Source organism: Oryctolagus cuniculus, chromosome 11 (genome assembly GCF_051225735.1).
Source record: "Oryctolagus cuniculus isolate XC-2025 breed Fujian yellow rabbit chromosome 11, ASM5122573v1, whole genome shotgun sequence".
Classification (NCBI taxonomy): Eukaryota; Metazoa; Chordata; class Mammalia; order Lagomorpha; family Leporidae; genus Oryctolagus; species Oryctolagus cuniculus.
The window spans coordinates 116,757,362-116,778,712 of NC_142877.1; the positions used below are offsets into that span (position 1 = coordinate 116,757,362).

Below are 21,351 nucleotides of genomic sequence, written 5' to 3' on the forward strand. Positions count from 1 at the left end.
TCACCTCCCACATGGCCACAACAGCCAGGGCTGAGCCAGTCTAAAGCCAGAAGCCAGGAGCTTCATTCGGTTCTCCCACATGGGAGGCAGGGACCGAGTACCTGGCCCATCCCAGGAGCATCAGTGGGAAGCTGAACAGGAAGCAAAGCAGCCAGGAAGGTAACCACACCCTGCCGGGGGGACCCCAGCATCACCAGCACCTGCTCACCCTCTGCACCACAATGCAGGACCCCCAGCTCTTTTTTTAAAAGATTTATTTTTATTTATTTCAAAGAGAGTCACAGAGAGAGGTAGAGACAGAGAGAAAGGTCTTCCATCCACTGGTTTACTCCCCAAATAACTGCAACAGCCAGAGCTGAACAGAGCTTCTGGGTCTCCCATGTGAGTGCAGGGGCCCAAGCACTTGGGCCATCGTCTGCTGCTTTCCCAGGTGCGTTAGTAGGGAGCTGGATCAGAAGTGGAGCAGCCGGGACTCAAATCTGGCGCCCATATGGGAAGCCAGCGCTGCAGGCGGGGGCTTTAACCCGCTATGCCACAGTACCGGCCCCCCACAGAATATTTTTTATTATTCCAAAAAGAAATCCTGTTAGCAGTCTTGCCCCCACTGCCGCCACACACTCCCTCCTCACAGGCCTTGACAGCTACCAGTCTACTTTCTGTCTCTGCTGATTTGTCAATTCTGGACATTTCACAAAAATTGAGTTACAAAATATGTGGCCTTCTGGGTTTATCTTCTTTCACTTGGCACAATGTGTGGTTGGTTTTTTGTTTTTGTTTGTTTGTTTTTTGTTTTTGACAGGCAGAGTTAGAGAGAGAGACAGAGAGAAAGGTCTTCCTTCCGTTGGTTCAACCCCCAAATGGCCACTACGGCTGGCGCGCTATGCTGATCCGAAGCCAGGAGCCAGGTGCCTCCTCCAGGTCTCCCACATGGGTGCAGGGGCCCAAGGACTTGAACCATCTTCCACCACCTTCCCAGGCCAGAGTAGAGAGTTGGATCGGAAGTGGAACAGCCAGGTCCTGAACCAATGCCCACATGGAATGCCAGCACCACAGGTGGTACCCCAATCTGCTACACCACAGCACCAGCCCCTCCCATGTAGTCTTTACCCAGTTTCCCTCAAATGGTAACACCTTGCAAAACCGCAGTTCAATACAATGAATGACACAGACACTGCTACATTCAGGATAAAGAACAATCCCATTTGGGGCGGGTATTGTGGTACAGCCAGTTAAGCCACCACCTGCAATGACAACAACCACATGGGCACCAGTTCAAGTTCTGGCTGCTCCACTTCCCATCCTGTGCCGTGCTAAGGCACCTGGGAAAGCAACGGAAGATGGCCCAAGTACTTGGGGCCCTGCCACCCACGTGGGAGACCTGAATGAAGCTCCTGGCTTCATTCAGTCCTGGGTCCAGCCCGGACTGCTGCAGCCATTTGGGGAGTGAACCAGCAGATGGAAGATCTATCTCTCTGCATCTCTACCTTTCAAATAAATAAATAAATAAATAAATAAATAAATAAATAAATCTTTACCAAAGAAAAGATAAAGAGCAATTGCATCACTGCCCGGATCCCTCCTATTGCCCTCCTACAGCCACTCCTACTTTCTTTCTGGCCCTGTGCTACCCTTAGCCCCTGACCATCACCAGTCTGTTCTCCATATTCCTCATGTTGTCATGTCAAGAATGTTATACACACAGAATCATACAGGCTATCATCTTTTAGGATTAGCTTTTTTTTTTAACTTAGCATAATTATCTTCAGAGTCACCCAGGATATTTTATTTATCAACAGTTCATCATCTCTTTAAAATTGCTGAGAAGTAGCCCAAAGGCTACTTTTTTTTTTTTTTTTTTTTTACAGGCAGAGTGGACAGTGATAGAGAGAGACAGAGAGAAAGGTCTTCCTTTGCCGTTGGTTCACCCTCCAATGGCTGCCGCGGCCGGCGCACTGTGGCCAGCCCACCGCGCTGATCCAAAGCCAGGAGCCAGGTGCTTCTCCTGGTCTCCCATGGGGTGCAGGGCCCAAGCACTTGGGCCATCCTCCACTGCACTCCCTGGTCACAGCAGAGAGCTGGCCTGGAAGAGGGGCAACCCAGACAGAATCCGGCGCCCCGACTGGGACTAGAACCTGGTGTGCCGGCGCCGCAAGGCGGAAGATTAGCCTACTGAACCGCGGCGCCGGCCCCACAGGCTACATTTTTAAAAAAGATTTATTTACTTAATTGAAAGACAGAGTTTTAGATATATGGGGGGGGGGGACAAAAACAGAGAGAGAGAGGAGATCCTTCACCTGCTGGTTCATGCCACAACAGCCAGGACTGGGCAAGGCCAACAGCAGGAGCCCAGAACTCCATTTGAGCCCAGAACTCCATGTGAGTCCCCGCCATGGGTGGCAGGGGTCCAACCACTCAGGCCATCTTCTACTGCCTTCCCAGATGCACTGGCAAGGAGCTGGATCAGAAGTGGAGCATCCAGGAGTCAAACCTACGCCCATAAGAGATGCAGGTATCACAGGTGGCATCTTAACCTGCTGTGCCACAATTCCAGCCCCAGCCTGCATTTTAACATTTATTGGGGTCAGCCACTTGAGCTATCACCTGCTTCCTACCAGGGAATACATCAGGAAGAAACTGGAATGGAAAGCTAAGACTCAACTCTAAGCACATGGATATGTGGGCATCCTACCACCTGCCGCCTGTCCCCATATCTTACATTTTCAAGAGTGTCATATAGGTGTAGTGGCAAAAGCCGCCACCTGCAGTGCTGGCATCCCATATGGGCGCTAGTTCAAATCCTGGCTACTCCACTTCTAATCCAGCTCTCTGCTATAGCCTGGGAAAACAGAAGATGGTCCAAGTTCTTGGGCCCCTGCACCCGCATGGGAGACCCAGAAGAAACTCCTGGCTCCTGGCTTCAGATTGGCGCAGCTCTGGCCATTGCGGCCACCTGAGGAGTGAACCAGTGGATGGAAGACCTCTCTCCCTCCGTCTCTCTCTCTCTCTCTCTCTCTCTCTCTCTCCTTCTCTCTGTAACTCTTTCAAGTAAAATAAATTAAAATAAATAAATTTTTTTAAAGTGTCACATAGTGTCATTCAAGGTGTACTCTTCTGAATCTGGCTTCTTGCATTCAGGATATTGTTTCTGAAAGTCATCAAAACATAAGTGTCATCAGTCAGCAGTCTCTTCGTTCTTATTGCTAGTGGTACTCTAATGTGTGCAGGTACCACAGTTTATCCACTCAGCTGATAATGAACACCTGGGAGGGTTCCAGTTTTCGGTTACTAGGAACACAGCTGCTGTGGACCTTCAGCACAAACGTGAAAGAACAGGACTGCTGGGTTATACAGCAAATATGTTTACCTTTCTAAGAAACTGCCAAATTGCCCAAAGATTTATTTATTATTTTTTGAAAGTCAAAGTTACCGAAGAGAGGGAGAAACAGAGAGCAAGAGGTCTTCTATTCACTGGTTCACTCCCTAAGTGGCTGCAATGGCCAGGGCTGACCCAGGTCAAAGCTGGGAGCCAGGAGCTTCATATAGGTCTCTCATGTGGGTACCAGGGCCCAAGTACCTGGACCATCTTCTGCTGCTTCCCCGAGCTACTAGCAGGGAGCTGGACTGAAAGTGGAGCTGGGGGCCGGTGAGTGGCGCAGTAGGTTAATCATGTGCCTGCGGTGCCGGCATCCCATACAGGTGCCGGTTTTAGTCCCAGCTGTTCTTCTTCTGATCCAGCTCTCTGCTATGGCCTGGGAAAGCAGTAGAAGATGGCCTAGGTCCTTGGGCCCCTGTACCTGCGTGGGAGACCTGGAGGAGGCTCCTGGGTCCTGGCTTTGGATCGGCGCAGCTCTGACCGTTGCGGTCATCTGGGGAGTGAACCAGCAGATGGAAGACTTCTCTCTGTCCCCCTTCTCACTGTCTATAACTCTACCTCTCAATAAATAAATAAAATATTTTTTAAAAGAAGAAAAAGTGGAGCTGCTGGGACATGAATCAGCATGCATGTGAGATATCAGCATCTCAAGTGGTGACTTTACCCACTATGTCAGCCCCAAACTGTTTCCTTTTCTTTCTTTCTTTTTTTAAAGATTTATTTGGGGCTAGTGCTGTGGTGTAGCAGGTAAAGCAGCCACAGTGCCAGCATCCCATGTGGGCATCATTTTGAGACCCAGCTGCTCCACTTCCGATCCAGCTCTCTGCTATGGCCTGGGAAAGGAGAAGATGGCCCAAGTCCTTGGGCCCCTGCACCCACGTGGGAGACCTGGAGGAAACCCCTGGCTCCTGGCTTCGGACTGGCCCAGCTCTGGCTGTTGTGGCCATTTGGAGAGTGAACCAGGGGTTGGAAAACCTCTCTCTCTCTCTCTCTGCCTCTGCCTTTCAAATAGATAAATATATCATTTTTAAAAAAGTTACTTTATTTGAAACGCAGTTCAAGAGAAAGAGAAAGAGACACACAGAGAGAGCACTTCCATCTGCTGGTTCACTCCCCAAATGGCTGCAATGGCTGGGGTTGGGCCAGTCTGAAATCAGGAGCCAGGAGTTTCCTCTGGCTCTCTCACGTAGGTGCCCAACATCTGGGCCATCCTCTGCTGCTTTCCCAGGCACAGTAGCAGGGAGCTGGATCAGAAGTAGGGCAGCCTGGACCAAAACCAGCACTCACATGGGATGACAATGCTGCAGGCAGAGGCTTAGCCCACTATGTCACAATACCAGCCCCACACATTGTCTTCTCAAGTGGATGGACACTATTTTACATCTACCTGTCATGAGTTCCCATTGCTCCACAACCTTGCCAATACTTAGCATTGTCTTTTTAGCTTTAGCTGATTCCACTGGGTAAATGAATGGTCGTCTCACTGTGGTTTTAATTTGCATCTCTCTGATGACTGATAACGTTCAGCATTTGTGTGTGTGTGGGGGGGGGGGGGACAGGCAGAGTGGATAGTGAGAGAGAGAGACAGAGAGAAAGGTCTTCCTTTACTGTTGGTTCACCCTCCAACGGCCGCTGTGGCTGGAACGCTGTGGCCGGCGCACTGCGCTGATCCGATGGCAGGAGCCAGGTACTTCTCCTGGTCTCCCATGCGGGTGCAGGGCCCAAGCACTTGGGCCATCCTCCACTGCACTCCTGAGCCACAGCAAAGAGCTGGACTGGAAGAGGGGCAACTGGGACAGAATCCGGTGCCCCGGCCGGGTCTAGAACCCAGTGTGCCGGCGCCGCAGGCGGAGGATTAGCCTATTGAGCCGTGGCACCGGCTAGCATCTTTTCATGTAATTATTGGCCACACATACATTTTAGAAGCCTCTCACTTTTTTTTAAAAGATTTATTTTATTTGAAAGGCAGAGTTAGAGAGATGTAGAGATGCGGGGGGGGGGGGGGAGGGCTTCCATCCGCTGGTTCACTCCCCAGATGACCACAATGGTTGGAGCTGCACCAATCCGAAGCCAGGAGCCAGGAGCCTTTTCCAGGTCTCCCATGTGGGTACAGGGGCCCAAGGACCTAGGCCATCTTCTACTGCTTTCCCAGGCCATAGCAGAGAGCTGGATTGGAAGTGGAGCAGCCGGGACTCGAACCAGCATCCACATGGGATGTCAGTACTGAAGGGTTGGCTTTACCTGCTACGCCACAGCACCAGCCCCCTGCCCACTTTTAATTAGGTTATTTTCTTATAATGTGTTTTATGAGTGATTTATAAATTCTAGGTACATCTCTGTTTTCAGATATATGTAATATTATAAATATTGTCTCCCCTTCTATAGTTTGCCTTTTCATTTTTTTCAATGTCTTCCATTTATACAACAATGCACAGGAAGATAAAAAGTGTTTGAACTCAACAAAGTTCAATTTAATAATGCTCCCTCCAAAAAACAAACAAACAAATAAACAAAAGAGAACATGAATGTCACAGTCCATGCTTTCATGTCCCTCAGCTTTCACAGTTAGGTCTAAGACCCATTTCCAATGAATATTCTTTTGTGTTTACTCTGAAGTTAAGGGTCAATATTTGCTAAGATAGCCAGGTCTTTCTTGATTCATAAACTGTTATATAATGTTGCCACTAAACACTCAAAACCACTGCCACAACCCCTGCCATTTCAGAAGAGAAAAGCCCCACTGCCTCCCCTCCCAACCCCCACGAACTCAGAGAGCACAGGACTGAGCAGCCAGCGTCACCAGTCCATAGGAGGAGGAATCCAACTTCCAGACAACAGGCAAATGTCTTTTTCTGAAGCTAACACAAGTGTTCACACAGAACGGGAAGAAGAGAGTGAGTCCCATCATTTTCCCAAGATGCTGTGGGGTGTGTCAAATTTATTCTCACTCATAATTGTTCAGTATATTTTTAATTAACATCAATGGAAGCAACTGACAATATATGGTCTTCAGCGATACAGAGGGGTAGCATAAGAGATACAGAGATTAGCGGTTGAAATCCAGGTGATGAGGAGTGCACACGATGTGATCTTGGGTAAACCACACCAAACAATCTTAGTCCCCAGTTTGTTCATCTATAAGTCACAGGCTTTATATCTAAGATCCCTTCTTAATAAAACATCCTAGAATGTCAAGAGCAAGCCTAGGGGCAGGTGTTTGGCACAATAGTTCAGATACCACTTGGGATGCCCACATCCCACATCAGGGTGCCTGGGATCAAGTTCTGGTTCTGGTTCTGCTTCAGATTCCAGCTTTCTGCTGGTACAGACCCTGAGAGGAGCAGGTGATGGCACATGTGGTTGGGTCCCAGCCACCCATGTGAGAGATCTGAATTGAGCTTCGGGTACTTGGCTGTGGCCTGGCCCAGCCCTGGTTGTTGTGGGCATTTGGAGAGTGATCAGCAGATAGGCACTTAACTCTCTACCTTTCAAAAACACAAATTATTTTTTTAACAAAGGAAGTCCATTTGTTCATTCTTTGAAAAGTCAACAAAAATGGCCCCAAAAGAGAGGCCCAATTGTGAACATTTATCTAATGCAGAGCTCTGGCTAGCAGATTTTCTCTGTTGTTTGTTTTATCTTGTGTTTCTACACAAATTAGACATCATATAATCTTTCCAAGCACTGTATTTTTAACAGATTTATCTATTTATTTAGAAGGGGGAGAGAGAGAGAGAGAGAAAGAGAGAGAGAGAGAGAATGAGAGATCTTCAATCCGCTGTTTCACTCCCCAGGCTGAAGCCAGAAGTTCCATCTGGGTCTCCCATGTGGGTGGCAGGGACCTAAGCACTTGGGCGTTTCCATTGCTTTCCTAGGATATATCAGCAGGGAGCTGGATCGGAAGCAGACCAGCGAGAACCTGAACTGGCACTCTGACGTTGGAGGCCAATGTCACAAGTAGTTGTCTTAACCTGCTGTACCACAACACACACACACACACACACACACACAAATTACTACATTCTTATCTCTTGATTTTTAGCATTTCCAGCAGCACTTATCCTCAGGAAATAATACACCAACAAATCATCTTTATTTTACATGTTCACCTCAAAAACAAAACCAGTATTTCTCAACTTCAAAATACAAATGAGGAGCTTGTCAAAATGCAGGTTCTGACTCTGCAGGTCTAGGGGGGTCTGAGAGCTGCGTTCCTACAGGGTCCTGGCTGACACGGACAGACACTGCTGGCCTCCAACCACACTTCGAGGAGCAAGGTGTTAAAGACTCAGGTCACAGGCTGGTGTCATGGTGTAGCAGGTAAGGCTGCAGCTTGCACCGCTGGCATCCCATAGGAGCACCAGTTCGAGTCTCAGCTGCTCCACTTCCAATCAGCTCCCTGCTAATGTGCCTGGGAAAGTGGCAGAAGATGGCCCAAGTGCTTGGGTCCTTGCACCCACAGGAGAGACCAGGAAGAAGCTTCTGGTTCCTGGCTTTGGCCTGGCCCAGCCCCAGCCATTGCAGCAGCCATCTGAGGAGAAACCAGCAGATGGAAGCTCGCTCGCTCTCTCTCTGCAACTCTGACTTTCAAATATATAAATTAATCTTTTAAAAGAAAAAGACTCAGGTCACAGGATCTCTCTGGGTCACCTAATTAATATCAACACTCTACACTTGCAACACCTTACACAACCAAATATTTCACACATTAGTTTTAAGGCACTGATTTGAGGAATATAATCCAACTGATTCTCAAGAGAATATACTAAGATAACAACTCGGAAAATTAAGGCTTATTTAATTAATGTAAGTGCCTGAGAGCCTATTAACATAGTAAAGACTGGCAATATGAGCTTCAGCTTTCTGATAACAAGTATGTGGATTGCTAAGAGGATTTTCACACTTACCTAGAGCCACAGAACAAAACTTATTACAAAAAAAGTACTCCCAGATAAGTAATGTATTTTATACTAATGCCACCATTTTATGCCTAAGAGAAGTCAGAGTATCCTTTCCCACCAAAAACAAACAAACAAAAAGCATCTGTGTTTCTTCTACAAAAACTTCTGAAATGTTCAGCAAATTATGAGTAAGTGTACACAGGAAGCAGCTAGGGCTCTGCCAAGAACATGGCCCAACAGAAACACTGCAAAGATAAATTTCAATAAATCTTACAAAGCAGAAACAAAGGCAGAAATGTAACAGAGATTTACACAGACAAGGTGAGTCAGAGGGAGCATCTCCTCCTCACTGTGCCCTGCATGGCCGTGGGTCGGGGAGGTGGGGGCTCGGTGGGCTCCGACTGCAAAGTCCCCAACCATCACTCTAGCTCCTTGTCCGAAACGCTGTTTCTGTTTGTTTTGGTCTTTTACCATTACAAATAATGCTGCTTTGAACATCCTTATATAAAAATTTTATATATCTTTTCGTTTTCTTAGAACAAATTCCCAGAAGTATTTCAACGTTACAGAAAAACATATTTTTTTAAATTTTATGAGTTGCCATATATCAAAAGGGTCGTGATGAGCTGTCAGAATATCCAGGAAGCAATAAAAACGCTCTTCATCTAACAGTATTCAAAACTCCAACAACAACGATGACGAAAACACAAGGCACTTACTATGTGCCAGGAACTATTATAAGCACTTCACATAGATGAACTCACCGAGTACCTATGACACGTTCCTGAGGTAGGTGCTATCAGTACCCGCACTTTAAGAATGAACTAATACACACAGAGAGGTAACACGAGTCATCCAAACTCACAGGGCTGCTGAGTGCAAAGGCTAGGAAGTGGTGTGGCAGAACTCACCTCTGAGCAATGCATGTGCACGCCTCACCCCTTCTGGTGAGGGCTGGCCACTGTGGTCACAGCAGAATTCAAAACTGAAAACATTTTTGATGTATTTATTATTTCTTTAAAAACTGGACAATAAACTCATTACGTGTTAGCATAAATAATATGACAAACATTATTTTCCGAAACAAATTAAAAAACAGGGGAAAGAATGGCCGGCACCGCGGCTCACTAGGCTAATCCTCCGCCTGCGGCGCCGGCACACCGGGTTCTAGTCCCGGTTGGGGCGCCGGATTCTGTCCCGGTTGCCCCTCTTCCAGGCCAGCTCTCTGCTGTGGCCCGGGAGTGCAGTGGAGGATGGCCCAAGTCCTTGGGCCCTGCACCCCATGGGAAACCAGGATTAGTACCTGGCTCCTGCCATCGGATCAGCGCAGTGCGCCGGCCGCAGCGTTCCAGCCGCAGCGGCCATTGGAGGGTGAACCAACGGCAAAAGGAAGACCTTTCTCTCTGTCTCTCTCTCTCTCACTGTCCACTCTGCCTGTCAAAAAATTAAAAAAAAAAAAAAACTGAATAAAAGGGAAAAGAATGCTACTGTTTTACCACTTTTGCAAACATTCTGATATGGGATATGCTACAATTCTGCATTCACCTGTTGAGGTGTCACTGTGCATTCATGGTAACACTCCAGGGTAGTTTACTCCTCAGACACTGACAAGTCTCAGGGTACCCTGGCCAGCCTCAGACCACAGCCTGGGGACCTCTGCCGTCAAGGCGGGCTGCACAACCACGAACACGCCTACCTGGAACATACCCCAAACTCGTGGGTGAATTATGTACTCAAGGATCATTAAGGGCTTGCTACGTACCTTTACACACCTGGCAGAAAACACATGAGACAAACTCCCCACTGTGTGGCAGTGCCATTCTAGTAGGGAGACAGCAGCGACCAACACACACATGAACCGTGTGTGTTGTCGAATGACAACTGGTATGAAGAAAAATAAAAGCAGGGCATTACACAACAGTGGTCAGGGAAGACTCAATTCACAAAGTCATACTTAAAGATCTGAAGGAACCAGAGGCCAAGCCGGGGGCTCCAGCAGGAGGAACAGCAGTGCAAAAGCCCTGGCACGGGAGGGACAGTGTGCAAGGGCAGCAAAGAAGTCGACACCCTTGGGACAAACAAGGAAGGGAGGGGAGGAGATGAATTCAGAAGGCTGGAGGCCTGCAGGCAGAGCTTCGCGCTGAGTGAGGACGGAAAAGACCTGATTTTTTTTTTTTTTTTTTTTTTTTTTTGGACAGGCAGAGTGGACAGTGAGAGAAAGAGACAGAGAGAAAGGTCTTCCTTTGCCGTTGGTTCACCCTCCAATGGCCGCCGTGGCCGGCGCGCTGCAGCCGGCGCACCGCACTGATCTGATGGCAGGAGCCAGGTGCTTTTCCTGGTCTCCCATGGGGTGCAGGGCCCAAGCACTTGGGCCATCCTCCACTGCACTCCCGGGCCACAGCAGAGAGCTGGCCTGGAAGAGGGGCAACCGGGACAGAATCCGGCACCCCGACCGGGACTAGAACCTGGTGTGCCGGCGCCACAGGCGGAGGATTAGCCTAGTGAACTGCGGCGTCGGCCAAGAAAAGACCTGATTTTAATTTACAGGGGATCTTGTGAGTAAGTGGTTCTCAAACTAAAGACCCTGAATGCAAACAGCTTTTCCATGTGCTACTGTGAACCCTTAAGCTTTTGAGCCTCAGTTTCCTCTGTAAAATGTGAAAATATGGATACCGCAAAGAGCTGGAGAAGATGAAGTGAGACGAGCACCTTGAAGTCGTGACATCACGACAGTCTCACTCCTGCGCTCTGCCGTGTGCTGCGCTTCGCGAGTCCCCGATGTTCACCCTGCTGCCACCGCCACCTAGTCCTGTGATTCCGTCGAGGGGCTGAGCGCGCCCGAGACCCCTGACGCCATGAGCTCAGCCTCATCGCTGCCCGTCAGCTTGACAGGAAAAGGCAAAGAAAGCAGGTTTTTATGTTGTTGATGGCAGAGCAAGGTTCTTCAGTATTTTTTCCTTGTTATTATAAAGAAAATTCTTTCAAAAATAATGCATGTGGTAATCATAAAAGTAAAGATCCAAAAAAAAAAAAAACCAAGATCGTAGGAGACTCGTCTTTATTTAATTTGGCACCGTTTCAAGAAAGCTAAAATTGTGGTGTTCATGGCCTTGACAGCTTGCCTCACCCAAAAGGAAACAAAAAGGATGGGAGACATACAGAGGATTTCAAATCCCTTTGATCTGGATCCCAACTCTAAGGAGACCCCAGATAAATCAATGAGTCAGAGACAGGGCAGTCAGAGGTAAGCCAGGAACCGATGACAACAGCTGACCGACTGCCTACCTGTCTGCTGAGATCATCAGCCGGGCCAGGGAGACAGGCAAGATGGAAGCCCAGCAGAGAACCATGGGAGCTACAGCACTGCGACCACACTGCCCAGGGCGGGGTGGACCCCAGCCACTGTTTGTGTCTCCACCTCTTCAGAAGAGAGTCTGAGTGGTGACATTAACATGGAAAAACCCAAGGAAAACCAGGATGAGAAAAATGATCAACAACCTCACCCATCAGAGGTCGCTCACGATTTCTCTGTGAGTATGCGATGGCAGGACGCTGGACAGGGGTAAGGAAAGCAATGCTCCTTTCATCTCGGCACTAATTAACTATGTGACTTCAGGAAATACATTAACCTTGATGGGCCAATTTCCTCACCTTAAATACAGAGGAGAGCAAGAAAATACCTCAGGTTTCCTTCAAGATCTGAAAATCCCTTAGATATGAACAAAAGTGTGCTTGGTTTTAAAGGCCACATTAACGTTCACAGCATTGAGAGACCCAGAGAGAAGGCACTGCGAAGGTCCCAGAGCTTTCCAGCTCCACCGACCTCTGAGCCGCGGAGTCCACACAGGGAGGAAGAGGTTCCTTCGAGAGCCAACATACCCCCGAAAAGACACAGTTACCCATCCGCAGCCTGCCCTTTCCGCACCGCCACCCCTCCTGCAGCCTCGTCTTCATTAGCTTCTACTCCCCTTCTCCAGCTCACACTATTCTAAAACACACAGGTCACAGGGAATCTAACAATCAGAGATCTCGGAGACGGGGAGGAAGTAGGGGGAACCAAGTACAGAGACATCAAGAAATGAGAGAGTAAACGAACTAAGTTTGTTCTGTGTGTGTGTGTGTGTTTAATTTATTTGGAAGGCAGAGTTAGAGAGAGAGAGAGGTCTTTCTTTTATCCTCTGGTTCACTCTCCAAATGGCTGCAATGGCTGGAGCGGGGCCAGGCCGGAGACAAGAGCCAGGAGCTTCTTTCAGGTTTCCCATGGCAGGGCAGGGGCCCCAGGGCTTGGGCCATCCTCAGCTGCTTTCCCAGGTCATTAACAGAGAGCTGGATTAGAAGTGGAGCAGCCAGGACTTGAACCTGTACCTGTATGGGACGCCGGAGCTGCAGGCAGTGGCTTAATCCACTACGCCACAGCACCGGCCCTGAGATATTTTTTTAAATTATAATTTAACAAGTATCTTTTAGTAGTGTGATGGTTAATTTTATGGTGTCAACCTGACTGGAGCAGGGAGTACCCAGAGCCCTGGAAACGTGTTCAGGTGTTGTTTTGGGTGTATGGATGGGGGGTTCCCAATAAGATGAGCCGATGAGTTTGAGTGGACCAGGTGGGAAGACCCGGTCTGGATGGGGCAGTGCCGACCACCGGCAGGGGCTGCTGGAGAGACCACGTGCAGAAGGTGAACAGGTCTCTGGCTCCGACTCCTGGGACTCTGTCCATTCCTGCCTGGGCCATCAGTTGCTGGCCTTTGAACTCCAGGGCTCAGACCACTGGCTCCTTTGCTGGTACTCAGGCTCTTAGCCTGGAACTGAGATTCACAGCCTTAGTTAGCTTCCCTGGTTCTGAGGCCCTTGGACTTGAACTTGCCATGCTACAGGCATCCCAAGGTCTCCAGTCTGCAGACAGCAAATCAGAAGTCACTAACAACCCCCGCTTCACAGACCTACACTGCTATTCTCTCCATTCTCTCTCTCTCTCTGGAGAACCCTGACACAAATGGGTAACATGCACGTGGTATAAAACATAAAAGATTTAAAAGGCATACGGTTAAAAACAAGAGTTTTCTGAGGCATAAATCAAAGAGGGCACTTAGAGGATTTCAGTATCCAGGCTGGGCTCTATTTCTTACCAGGGCTCATGTCACATTTTATAAATTTAATATACACTCCATATATTCTTTTGCTCTTGAGTATTCCTATAACAACAACAAGCTTAAAAGGGAACTCAATATTTTTGGGGGTCAAACAGTTTCTTCCACCCCAGTCTCCTCATCCTCCAACCTCTTTCCCTGAGGCAGCCACTGCCATCAGTTTCTTATGGTCTTGGGTGTGGGTGTGGGTGTCCACACATATACACATAAAAGAGAGAAAACACCCTGATTCCCTAAATGTGCCTCATCAAGATCAAGCGTATGTCATGAGATAAAGCAAACCAAGAGGACGGTCTCAATCCTTTTTCTACGAGAGAAGTCTGCCCCAAACTAAGAGGGATGCACTGTCTGAACACTGGCATGGGGCCCGCCCTTTTGGCTGTCAAGAGCTGAGCCCTAGCATTTCTCCATTCTAGAATACACCAGAGTCAGTGCTTTGCCCGACAGCCATAAAGTCAGCTCAGGTCATTCATTTTCTAATCACAGGGATCCAGACAGGTTTTCATTGGGACTCCAACTGTGGCTTGATCAGAGCACTTGTTTAGCAGGAAGGTAGGCAGGACACACCACACGTTCTGTGAGATGAAAGAATTTCAGCTTTGAAAGTCATGCTTTCAACAGCACCTGCTTTGGGCAAAGACTGACTAAAATACAAGATAGTGGCTAGAGGACTCATTGCCTAATCTCAGAAAAGCTGTGAAAATACTTGGGCATAATCTTGATTCAAAAGCTTGTGCCTGTTTATCTGGGGAAATGGGCCAAACCAATTTGCATCATTCATTCAAAAATGCTGCCTGCCACGTGCCAACTTCAGGAGCCAATGCAGAAGAACCCATCGCCCTTGAGAAGCTAATAATCTAATTAGGGAGACAAGTAAAGATGATAACCAGTAGACAGTAAGGCAGTCCCAGGGGAACAGCAGGGGCACAGAAGGCAGCACCTGACCTGACCCGAAGGATCAGAGACCAGCAGGCAGGAGCCTCAAAGTGTTCCTGTACTTGAGTGTGTCCCATAATCTCCAAGCTCCACGGACCGAATGAAAACTGTTAATGAGCACATGAAGTGCCCGAAACTCTGCTAAAATAGTATCCTAAACTCTGACTTAAGGTAGAAGCTTTGCCTCTTAAATCCAGTTGTAGGGATATAGTTAAATCAGGAATTGAAGGACAGGTGTTTAAGCTCGTGGTTAAGACACGCACACCCCACAGCAGAGTGCCTGGATCTGATTCCCAGCTCCAGCTCCCGGCTCCAGCTTCCTTTCTGTGCACACCTAGGGAGGCAGTGGCAATGCCTCAAACACCGGGACTCCTGCCAGCCAGAGGAAGAACTGGATGATGCTCCCAGCTCAAGCTTTGGCTCCGGCGTGCACCCCTGGCCGTTACAGGCATTGAGGAGTGAACCAGGGGACGAGAACTCTGTCTGCCTCTCAAATAAAATTTTCTTTAAAAGAATTCAAATAAGAATATTAAATAACGGCCGGCGCCACGGCTCACTAGGCTAATCCTCCGCCGGCACCCCGGGTTCTAGTCCCGGTTGGGGCGCCGGATTCTGTCCCGGTTGCTCCTCTTCCAGGCCAGCTCTCTGCTGTGGCCTGGGAGTGCAGTGCAGGATGGCCCAAGTGCTTGGGCCCTGCACCCGCGTGGGAGACCCAGAGGAAGCACCCGGCTCCTGGCTTCGGATCGGCGCAGCGCACCGGCCGTAGCGGCCATTTGGGGACTGAACCAACAGAAAAGGAAGACCTTTCTTTTTGTCTGTCTCTCTCTCTAACTCTGCCTGTCAAATAAAAAAAGAATATTAAATAATAGTTTTGCTCATAACCATATATTCACAGAAGTACAGAACATCCTATTGCTAGACAATCTCTAGCTCACATAAAGTCTAAACGTCTTGAATTTTCAGTAGAATTACTGAATTTATTTAGGGAGATCCTATCATAAATGATGCAGCATGTTACTCTCTCTAGCTGTCATATTACTGTTACAATCCACCTAACAGTGCTAGCACTTCAGAACAAAATGATAACAATTTTATAAACACACTATTAAGGTGGTGTTTTTTTTTTTTTTTTTTTTTTTTTTTTTTTTTTTTTTTTTGACAGGCAGAGTGGACAGTGAGAGAGAGAGACAGAGAGAAAGGTCTTCCTTTGCCGTTGGTTCACCCTCCAATGGCCGCAGTGGCCGGTGTGCTGCGGCCAGTGCACCGCGCTGATCCGATGGCAGGAGCCAGGTGCTTTTCCTGGTCTCCCATGGGGTGGATGGCCCAAGTACTTGGGCCATCCTCCACTGCACTCCCTGGCCACAGCAGAGAAGGTTTTTGAACATTAAGGAATGGCAGGTACTGGAGAAATTAGTTTGGTATTACTCTTTCCTACCCCAATCTTCTCTACTTTTACAAACGTAAGCCAGAGAACAAAGTCCACACACAGTACAGACGATTCCTGGCAGGCCTTTTCTTCTACCTATGTCACCCTTGTCGGTTTCACCTGCACTTGTCTTATATAGTATTATCCTTTCTAAGTTCTATGAAGTAGGTGGTACAACAGATGGACGGCTAGCCCTGCCCAACGTATGTCATAGGAAAAACAGCTCTCGGGCAAGACATGTATGTCTCTGTCCCCTTTAGGACTGGGAACACTGAGACCACCATAAGGTAGAGGGTACTATCTTTCAACCTTTAAAAGCTACCAGAATGATGGGACCAGCATTGTGGCACAGAGAGTTAAGCCACTGCCTGCAATGCCAGCATCTCATATGGGCACCATTTTGAGATCTGGCTGCTCCACTTTCTATCCAGCTCCCTGCTAATGTGTGTGGGGCAACAGCAGAAGATGGCCCAAGTGCTCGGGGCTCTGCACCCATGTGGGAGATCGGGAAGAAACTCCTGACTCCTGGCTTCAGCCTGGCCAAGCCCCGGCTGTTGTGGCCATTTGGGAGGTGAACTGGAATATGGAAGATCTCTCTCTCTCTTTGTGTGTGTGTGTGTGTGTGTGTGTGTGTGTGTGTGTATAATCTCTGTGTAACTCTTTCAAATAAATACATAAATCTTAAAAAAAAAAAAGCTACTAGAATAAGGGGCTGGCATTGCAGCACAGTGGGTAAAGCCACCATCTGCAATGCCAGAATTCCATATGGGCGCCAGTTCAAGTCCTGGCTCTTCCACTTCCAATCCAGCTCCCTTCTAATGTGCCTGGAAAAGCAGCAGAGGATGGCCCAAGTCCTTGGGCCCCTGCACTTGAATGGGAGATCTGGAAGAAGCGCCTGGCTTCTGATTGATGCAGCTCTGGCTGTTGTAGTCATCTGGGGAGTGAATCAGTGGATGGAAGACACCTCTCTCTCTCCTTCTCTCCCTCCCTCCCTCTCTCTCTCTCCCTTTTTCTTTCTCTCTCTGCCTCTGCCTCTCTGTAACTCTGCTTTTCAAATAAATAAAATAAATCTTTTTAAAAAATAAACAAAATGTACTAGGCTGAACTAACCAATGAATAACCAAGTGACTAAAGAAGATGCTAACATCTGCTCCTCAAGATAAAATATGCACTTGCCCACACCTAGCAAAGGACTGGGATACAGACAGGAAACAAAGACCTGAGTGAGTTTAACTGGGAGCTATTTCATCAGACAGATGGGACACATTCAGACAAGCACACTGACTCGTTTAGAGCACAAAGCTCAACAGCTCTGTGGGAGGAAAAGGAAAGGGAACATGGAATGAATGCATATACGAGCAGAAAAATTCAACTAATACATGACTCACTTCTGGTCATAAAACCAGAAAAAAATATGGTAGCAGCACCTTCCCTTGTGGTCCCTTCTCTGTCCGCAAGGCTTAAGCTGCGAGCCTTTGATCTGTCTTCAATTGACACCCCTCTGTGTCTTCAACATCTACCTAAGCTCCCCCCAGGGAGAGCAGGGGCTCAGCTCTGCTGGACCAACAGAATCGTGCTCCTCCCAGAGAAGGCCAGTGGATGGGGGGTCCCCAGATGCCACTTGTATGAATCTGTATAAAGATATGCTCTGGAACAGGGAAACGCTACAGATCACATCTGAGTAGAAGTCTAAAAATAACAAAAGAACATTCCCTATTTTTAGATAATTGACTTACCAGTTTAAAAACACTAAAAGTAGAAGAAACCATTAAAAATTAACTGGAATTTTTAAAATGTTTTAAAGGACACTTCTGACTTGGAAAACAGTTTTCAGAGAGAATTTCAAAAATCCTACATTCCTTCTGTGAACTGCCTCCAGCTCAAACTCTCCCCATCTCCAGATTTTAGTACCCATCCCATGTGATATCAAGAGCATTTCCACAAAACCAAAAAAAGATACATTAAAGATGATGCCACAAAACAGAACAGCTAAGGAAAATTTTAAAACATGCTTTCACAAAGACATAAAATACAATATGGATGAGTGACTAAAACAGTAATATATAAAGTATCAAAAGCAATTTAATTCCCCTTTGTTAAAGGCACCACAGAGAAAAATAAAATGCTTGCTTAGGGTAGAGAAGACAAATATTTCTTTTCCACAAAGAGGTCTCCTTCTGAAGAGTAGGCATTGAATGGATTAGAGCAATATTCTTTTTTTAATCGACAAAAACCTGAAAACACAGTGCATTTCCTGGAGAATTCATTACACCCCCCACGTCTGTCCAGTCCTAGAACAAATATGCCCAACGTCTTTATGAAGCCTGTGGCGACAGGCTTGCAGGAGACAGGGATTACCTGCCTGCACGGCCATCATGAGCATCTCAGGTTCCAGCAGAGTCATGACGGGGTCTTCTCCGAAACAACAGCCCCGAGCACCGTGCAGCAGTCAGAGTCCGGGAGGAAGACGCTGCCTGCAGAGGCTACAGAACCTCCCCCAAATTCAGTCTCATGCCTGACGCTCCAATCAGACTGTGAGAACTCACTCCCCTCGCGGCGCGGTCACCAAGTTAGCCAACCTTCAGGCAAGTCAGGATGGCACAGAGCTGAATTACTGCCGACGGGAAACCAAAAAGACACATGAAGTGTGGTAAGAAGCGCGAGAGCTCCTCCCCTTGCTGCCTGTCTCTGGGGGGAGGGAGAGACTTTGGGAAAACAGATCAAATGCCTTTTTTCCTCTCTTTCTAGAAAAAGATAAGATTTTATTGAAAACCCTACTATAAGGAACTCTACCATTCATGCAGTCTGGAGCAACGAATTAAACACAATCCAATCGACCGAATCTGAGAAACAGTCCACTTACTGAGCTGCTGAAGGGGGGTGGGGTGGGGATTAGACACACAGAAACACATACATAATATGTGAGCTGAGTAAGTTTTCTGAAAAAGAATTCCACCAGCTTCTTTATCTGTGTTATTTATAGATAACAGGCTACGGAAGTTGAATATTTCACTACAGAAGCTCAACTACTTCTCCACCCCCACTCCAATTAAAATATCTGTTTCAAAAAGTCATCTGGATACATTCCGGAGCTGTAATCTGTCTTTCAGATCTGCCAGTCCTTCAGAGAGCCCCTGACTTGTGCCTGTGTGAGACCCGTGATCTGTGAGTAGACAGATCACTGATGTTGGCCTGTGTGTGACACACTTGTGTGGAGTTTTTTTTGTTTGCTTTTTACTTTTTGTTTTTTCTGGAGAGGCTGAGAAAAAGTCAGAACTCCCATCTGCTGGGTTGCTGGTTCACTTCCCAAATGCCCCCAAAGGCCCAGGCTGGCCGAAACCAGGAGCCAAGTACTAACCCAAGTCTCTCACGTGTGTGGCAGGGACCCAGGGACTTGAGCCATCACTACTGCCTCACAGGCTGCGCGTCAGCAGGAAGCTGGAACAGCTGAGACAGGACCTGAATCCAGGTGCTCCAACAGCCAGTAGCGCGTCCCAACTAGCGGCTTAATCTCTGGGCCAAACAACTGCTTTATGAGCATGCTAGGGGTACCAGAAGCTGTGTAAGAGCTGCCTTTTCCTAATAAAGAAATTCCGATCCTTTTTCCACTAGCCTAGAGCAGATGTTCCGAAAAAGAGTGAATGTGAGTATCTGACCTTCAATCCTCCTAAATTACACATAAAGCTGCTTTTTAATCTACCCGACATCAAAATCTCCTTCATTCCCTCACAGACCTTTTACCAACTGTATTCAAAATAATGATGCCGAGACGCTTCTGCGCATTCGATTGACTTTTAGACGGCAGACAACTGGAAATTCATGTTGGGCATTTCACCTAGAATTCCTCAATCCTGTCACTTACCCAGCAGCCTGTATCTCAAATTTCATCTACTGCAACAACCCAGCCCAGGGAGGACCTTAATCCTTAAACAGTCAAACAGCTATAAACACAAGCAGGAGGGGCTCAGGAGAGAAAACGGCCTGGGGTGGGAGAGGGGGCACTCCTCTCTTCCAATAGAGAAAGCAACAAGATTTGAGGTGGGGGGACTCTGAGCGAGAGGGAAACGTCCTTTCTTTCTCACTCCAAGAACACCACGTTAAAAAGAAAAGCCAGAAGAGCTCTATATAGAACTGTGGGAATGACTCAACAGGCAATGGAGTGGCAGCCAGTGTGGGCTGTGCGCTGCTCTGGGAGGCAGAAGCTTTCTCACTGCCCCTTCTGGCAACCAAGCTCTCCAACTGTTGTAGGGAAAATGGGTAAATCTAAACTCCCAGCCACATGAGAGTGTGGTCAGAGGTTAGCAACGGAGGGAAATGCATCCCTAAAAGGTTGAGTCATTCCTTTGTCCCTACGTGGGCCGTACAACTTGCTGTGTGAGGGTTTTTGTAGATGAAACAAATTCCCTCACAGCCCTGTACTTAGAGGAAAATAAACACAAAGGGCAAGGTTCCTGCACAGGAGACAGCAGGAAGCAGGGGGCCCACCTCCTCTCCCCACTTGCAGGGCCACGAGCTCCCTACCACAGCCCCAAGGAGAGGCTACAAGAGCAATGTCTTCACAGCAATTCCACATCTACTTGCACTCTGGGATAAAAGGAGCTAACAAAAAGACACACAACTCTGTCTTAGAAACAGCGGCAGAGCAATGGGCCCTTTGCCTGTGGGTCCCACTTTGCATTTACCTTTAAGAGCACCAGCGCACAGCAGTCACCGGGAAAACAGGCTTTAAGCCGGCTCTGCAGTTCTAAAAGCCAGAACCCCTGTGGCAGCTTCAGTTCCACTCCACTATTTTTTGAGCAAACTGGTAACATTTCATAGAAATAAAGTACACTTTAACATGGCCTCTGCATACGAATGAACATGATTTTAAAGTCAACAGCACCAAGGGAATAAAGGATAATGATCTTAACTTCCAGTAAAAGCTTTGCTTGTAATCATAACTCTCTAGCCAATCAACACAATTTTTTTTTTTTTTTGGACAGGCAGAGTGGACAGTGAGAGAGAGAGAGAAAGAAAGGTCTTCCTTCCATTGGTTCACCCCACAATGGCCGCTGCGGCCGGTGCACTGCGCTGATCCATAGCCAGGAGCCAGGTGCTTCCTCCTGGTCTCCCATGCGGGTACAGGGCCCAAGCACTTGGGCCATCCTCCACTGCCCTCCCAGGCCACAGCAGAGAGCTGGACTGGAAGAGGAGCAACTGGGACAGAATCCGGCGCCCCAACCGGGACTAGAACCTGGTGTACCGGCGCCGCAAGGCAGAAGATTAGCCTAGTGAGCCTCGGCGCTGGCCCAATCAACACAAATTTAAAATGATCTGCAGTTCCTCTTCCTTCACTCTAAGGGAACAAGATACTGCAGGATAGCAATATAGTTTTTTTTTTTTTTTTTTTGACAGGCAGAGTGGACAGTGAGAGAGAGAGAGAGAGGAAGGTCTTCCTTTTTGCCATTGGTTCACCCTCCAATGGCCGCCCCGGCTGGCGCGCTGATCCGATGGCAGGAGCCAGGTACTTATCCTGGTCTCCCATGGGGTGCAGGGCCCAAGCACTTGGGCCATCCTCCACTGCAC

General features: G+C 47.9%; 1 protein-coding gene across 4 annotated transcripts in view; it reads right to left on the bottom strand.

Moving 5' to 3' along the window:
- The window catches only part of MRTFA (myocardin related transcription factor A), a 208,238-nt gene that overhangs the window by 88,635 nt on the left and 98,252 nt on the right, over positions 1-21,351 (bottom strand). The window contains exon 1 of one of the 4 annotated variants that reach the window (XM_051834088.3): positions 18,145-18,305. The exons of the other annotated variants lie outside the window; for them this stretch is intronic. Within the exon in view, the coding sequence (XP_051690048.3) occupies positions 18,145-18,190 (46 nt within the window). The 5' untranslated portion in view covers positions 18,191-18,305. Of the gene's footprint in view, positions 1-18,144; positions 18,306-21,351 lie in introns of those variants that run through there. 4 annotated transcript variants of the gene reach the window in all.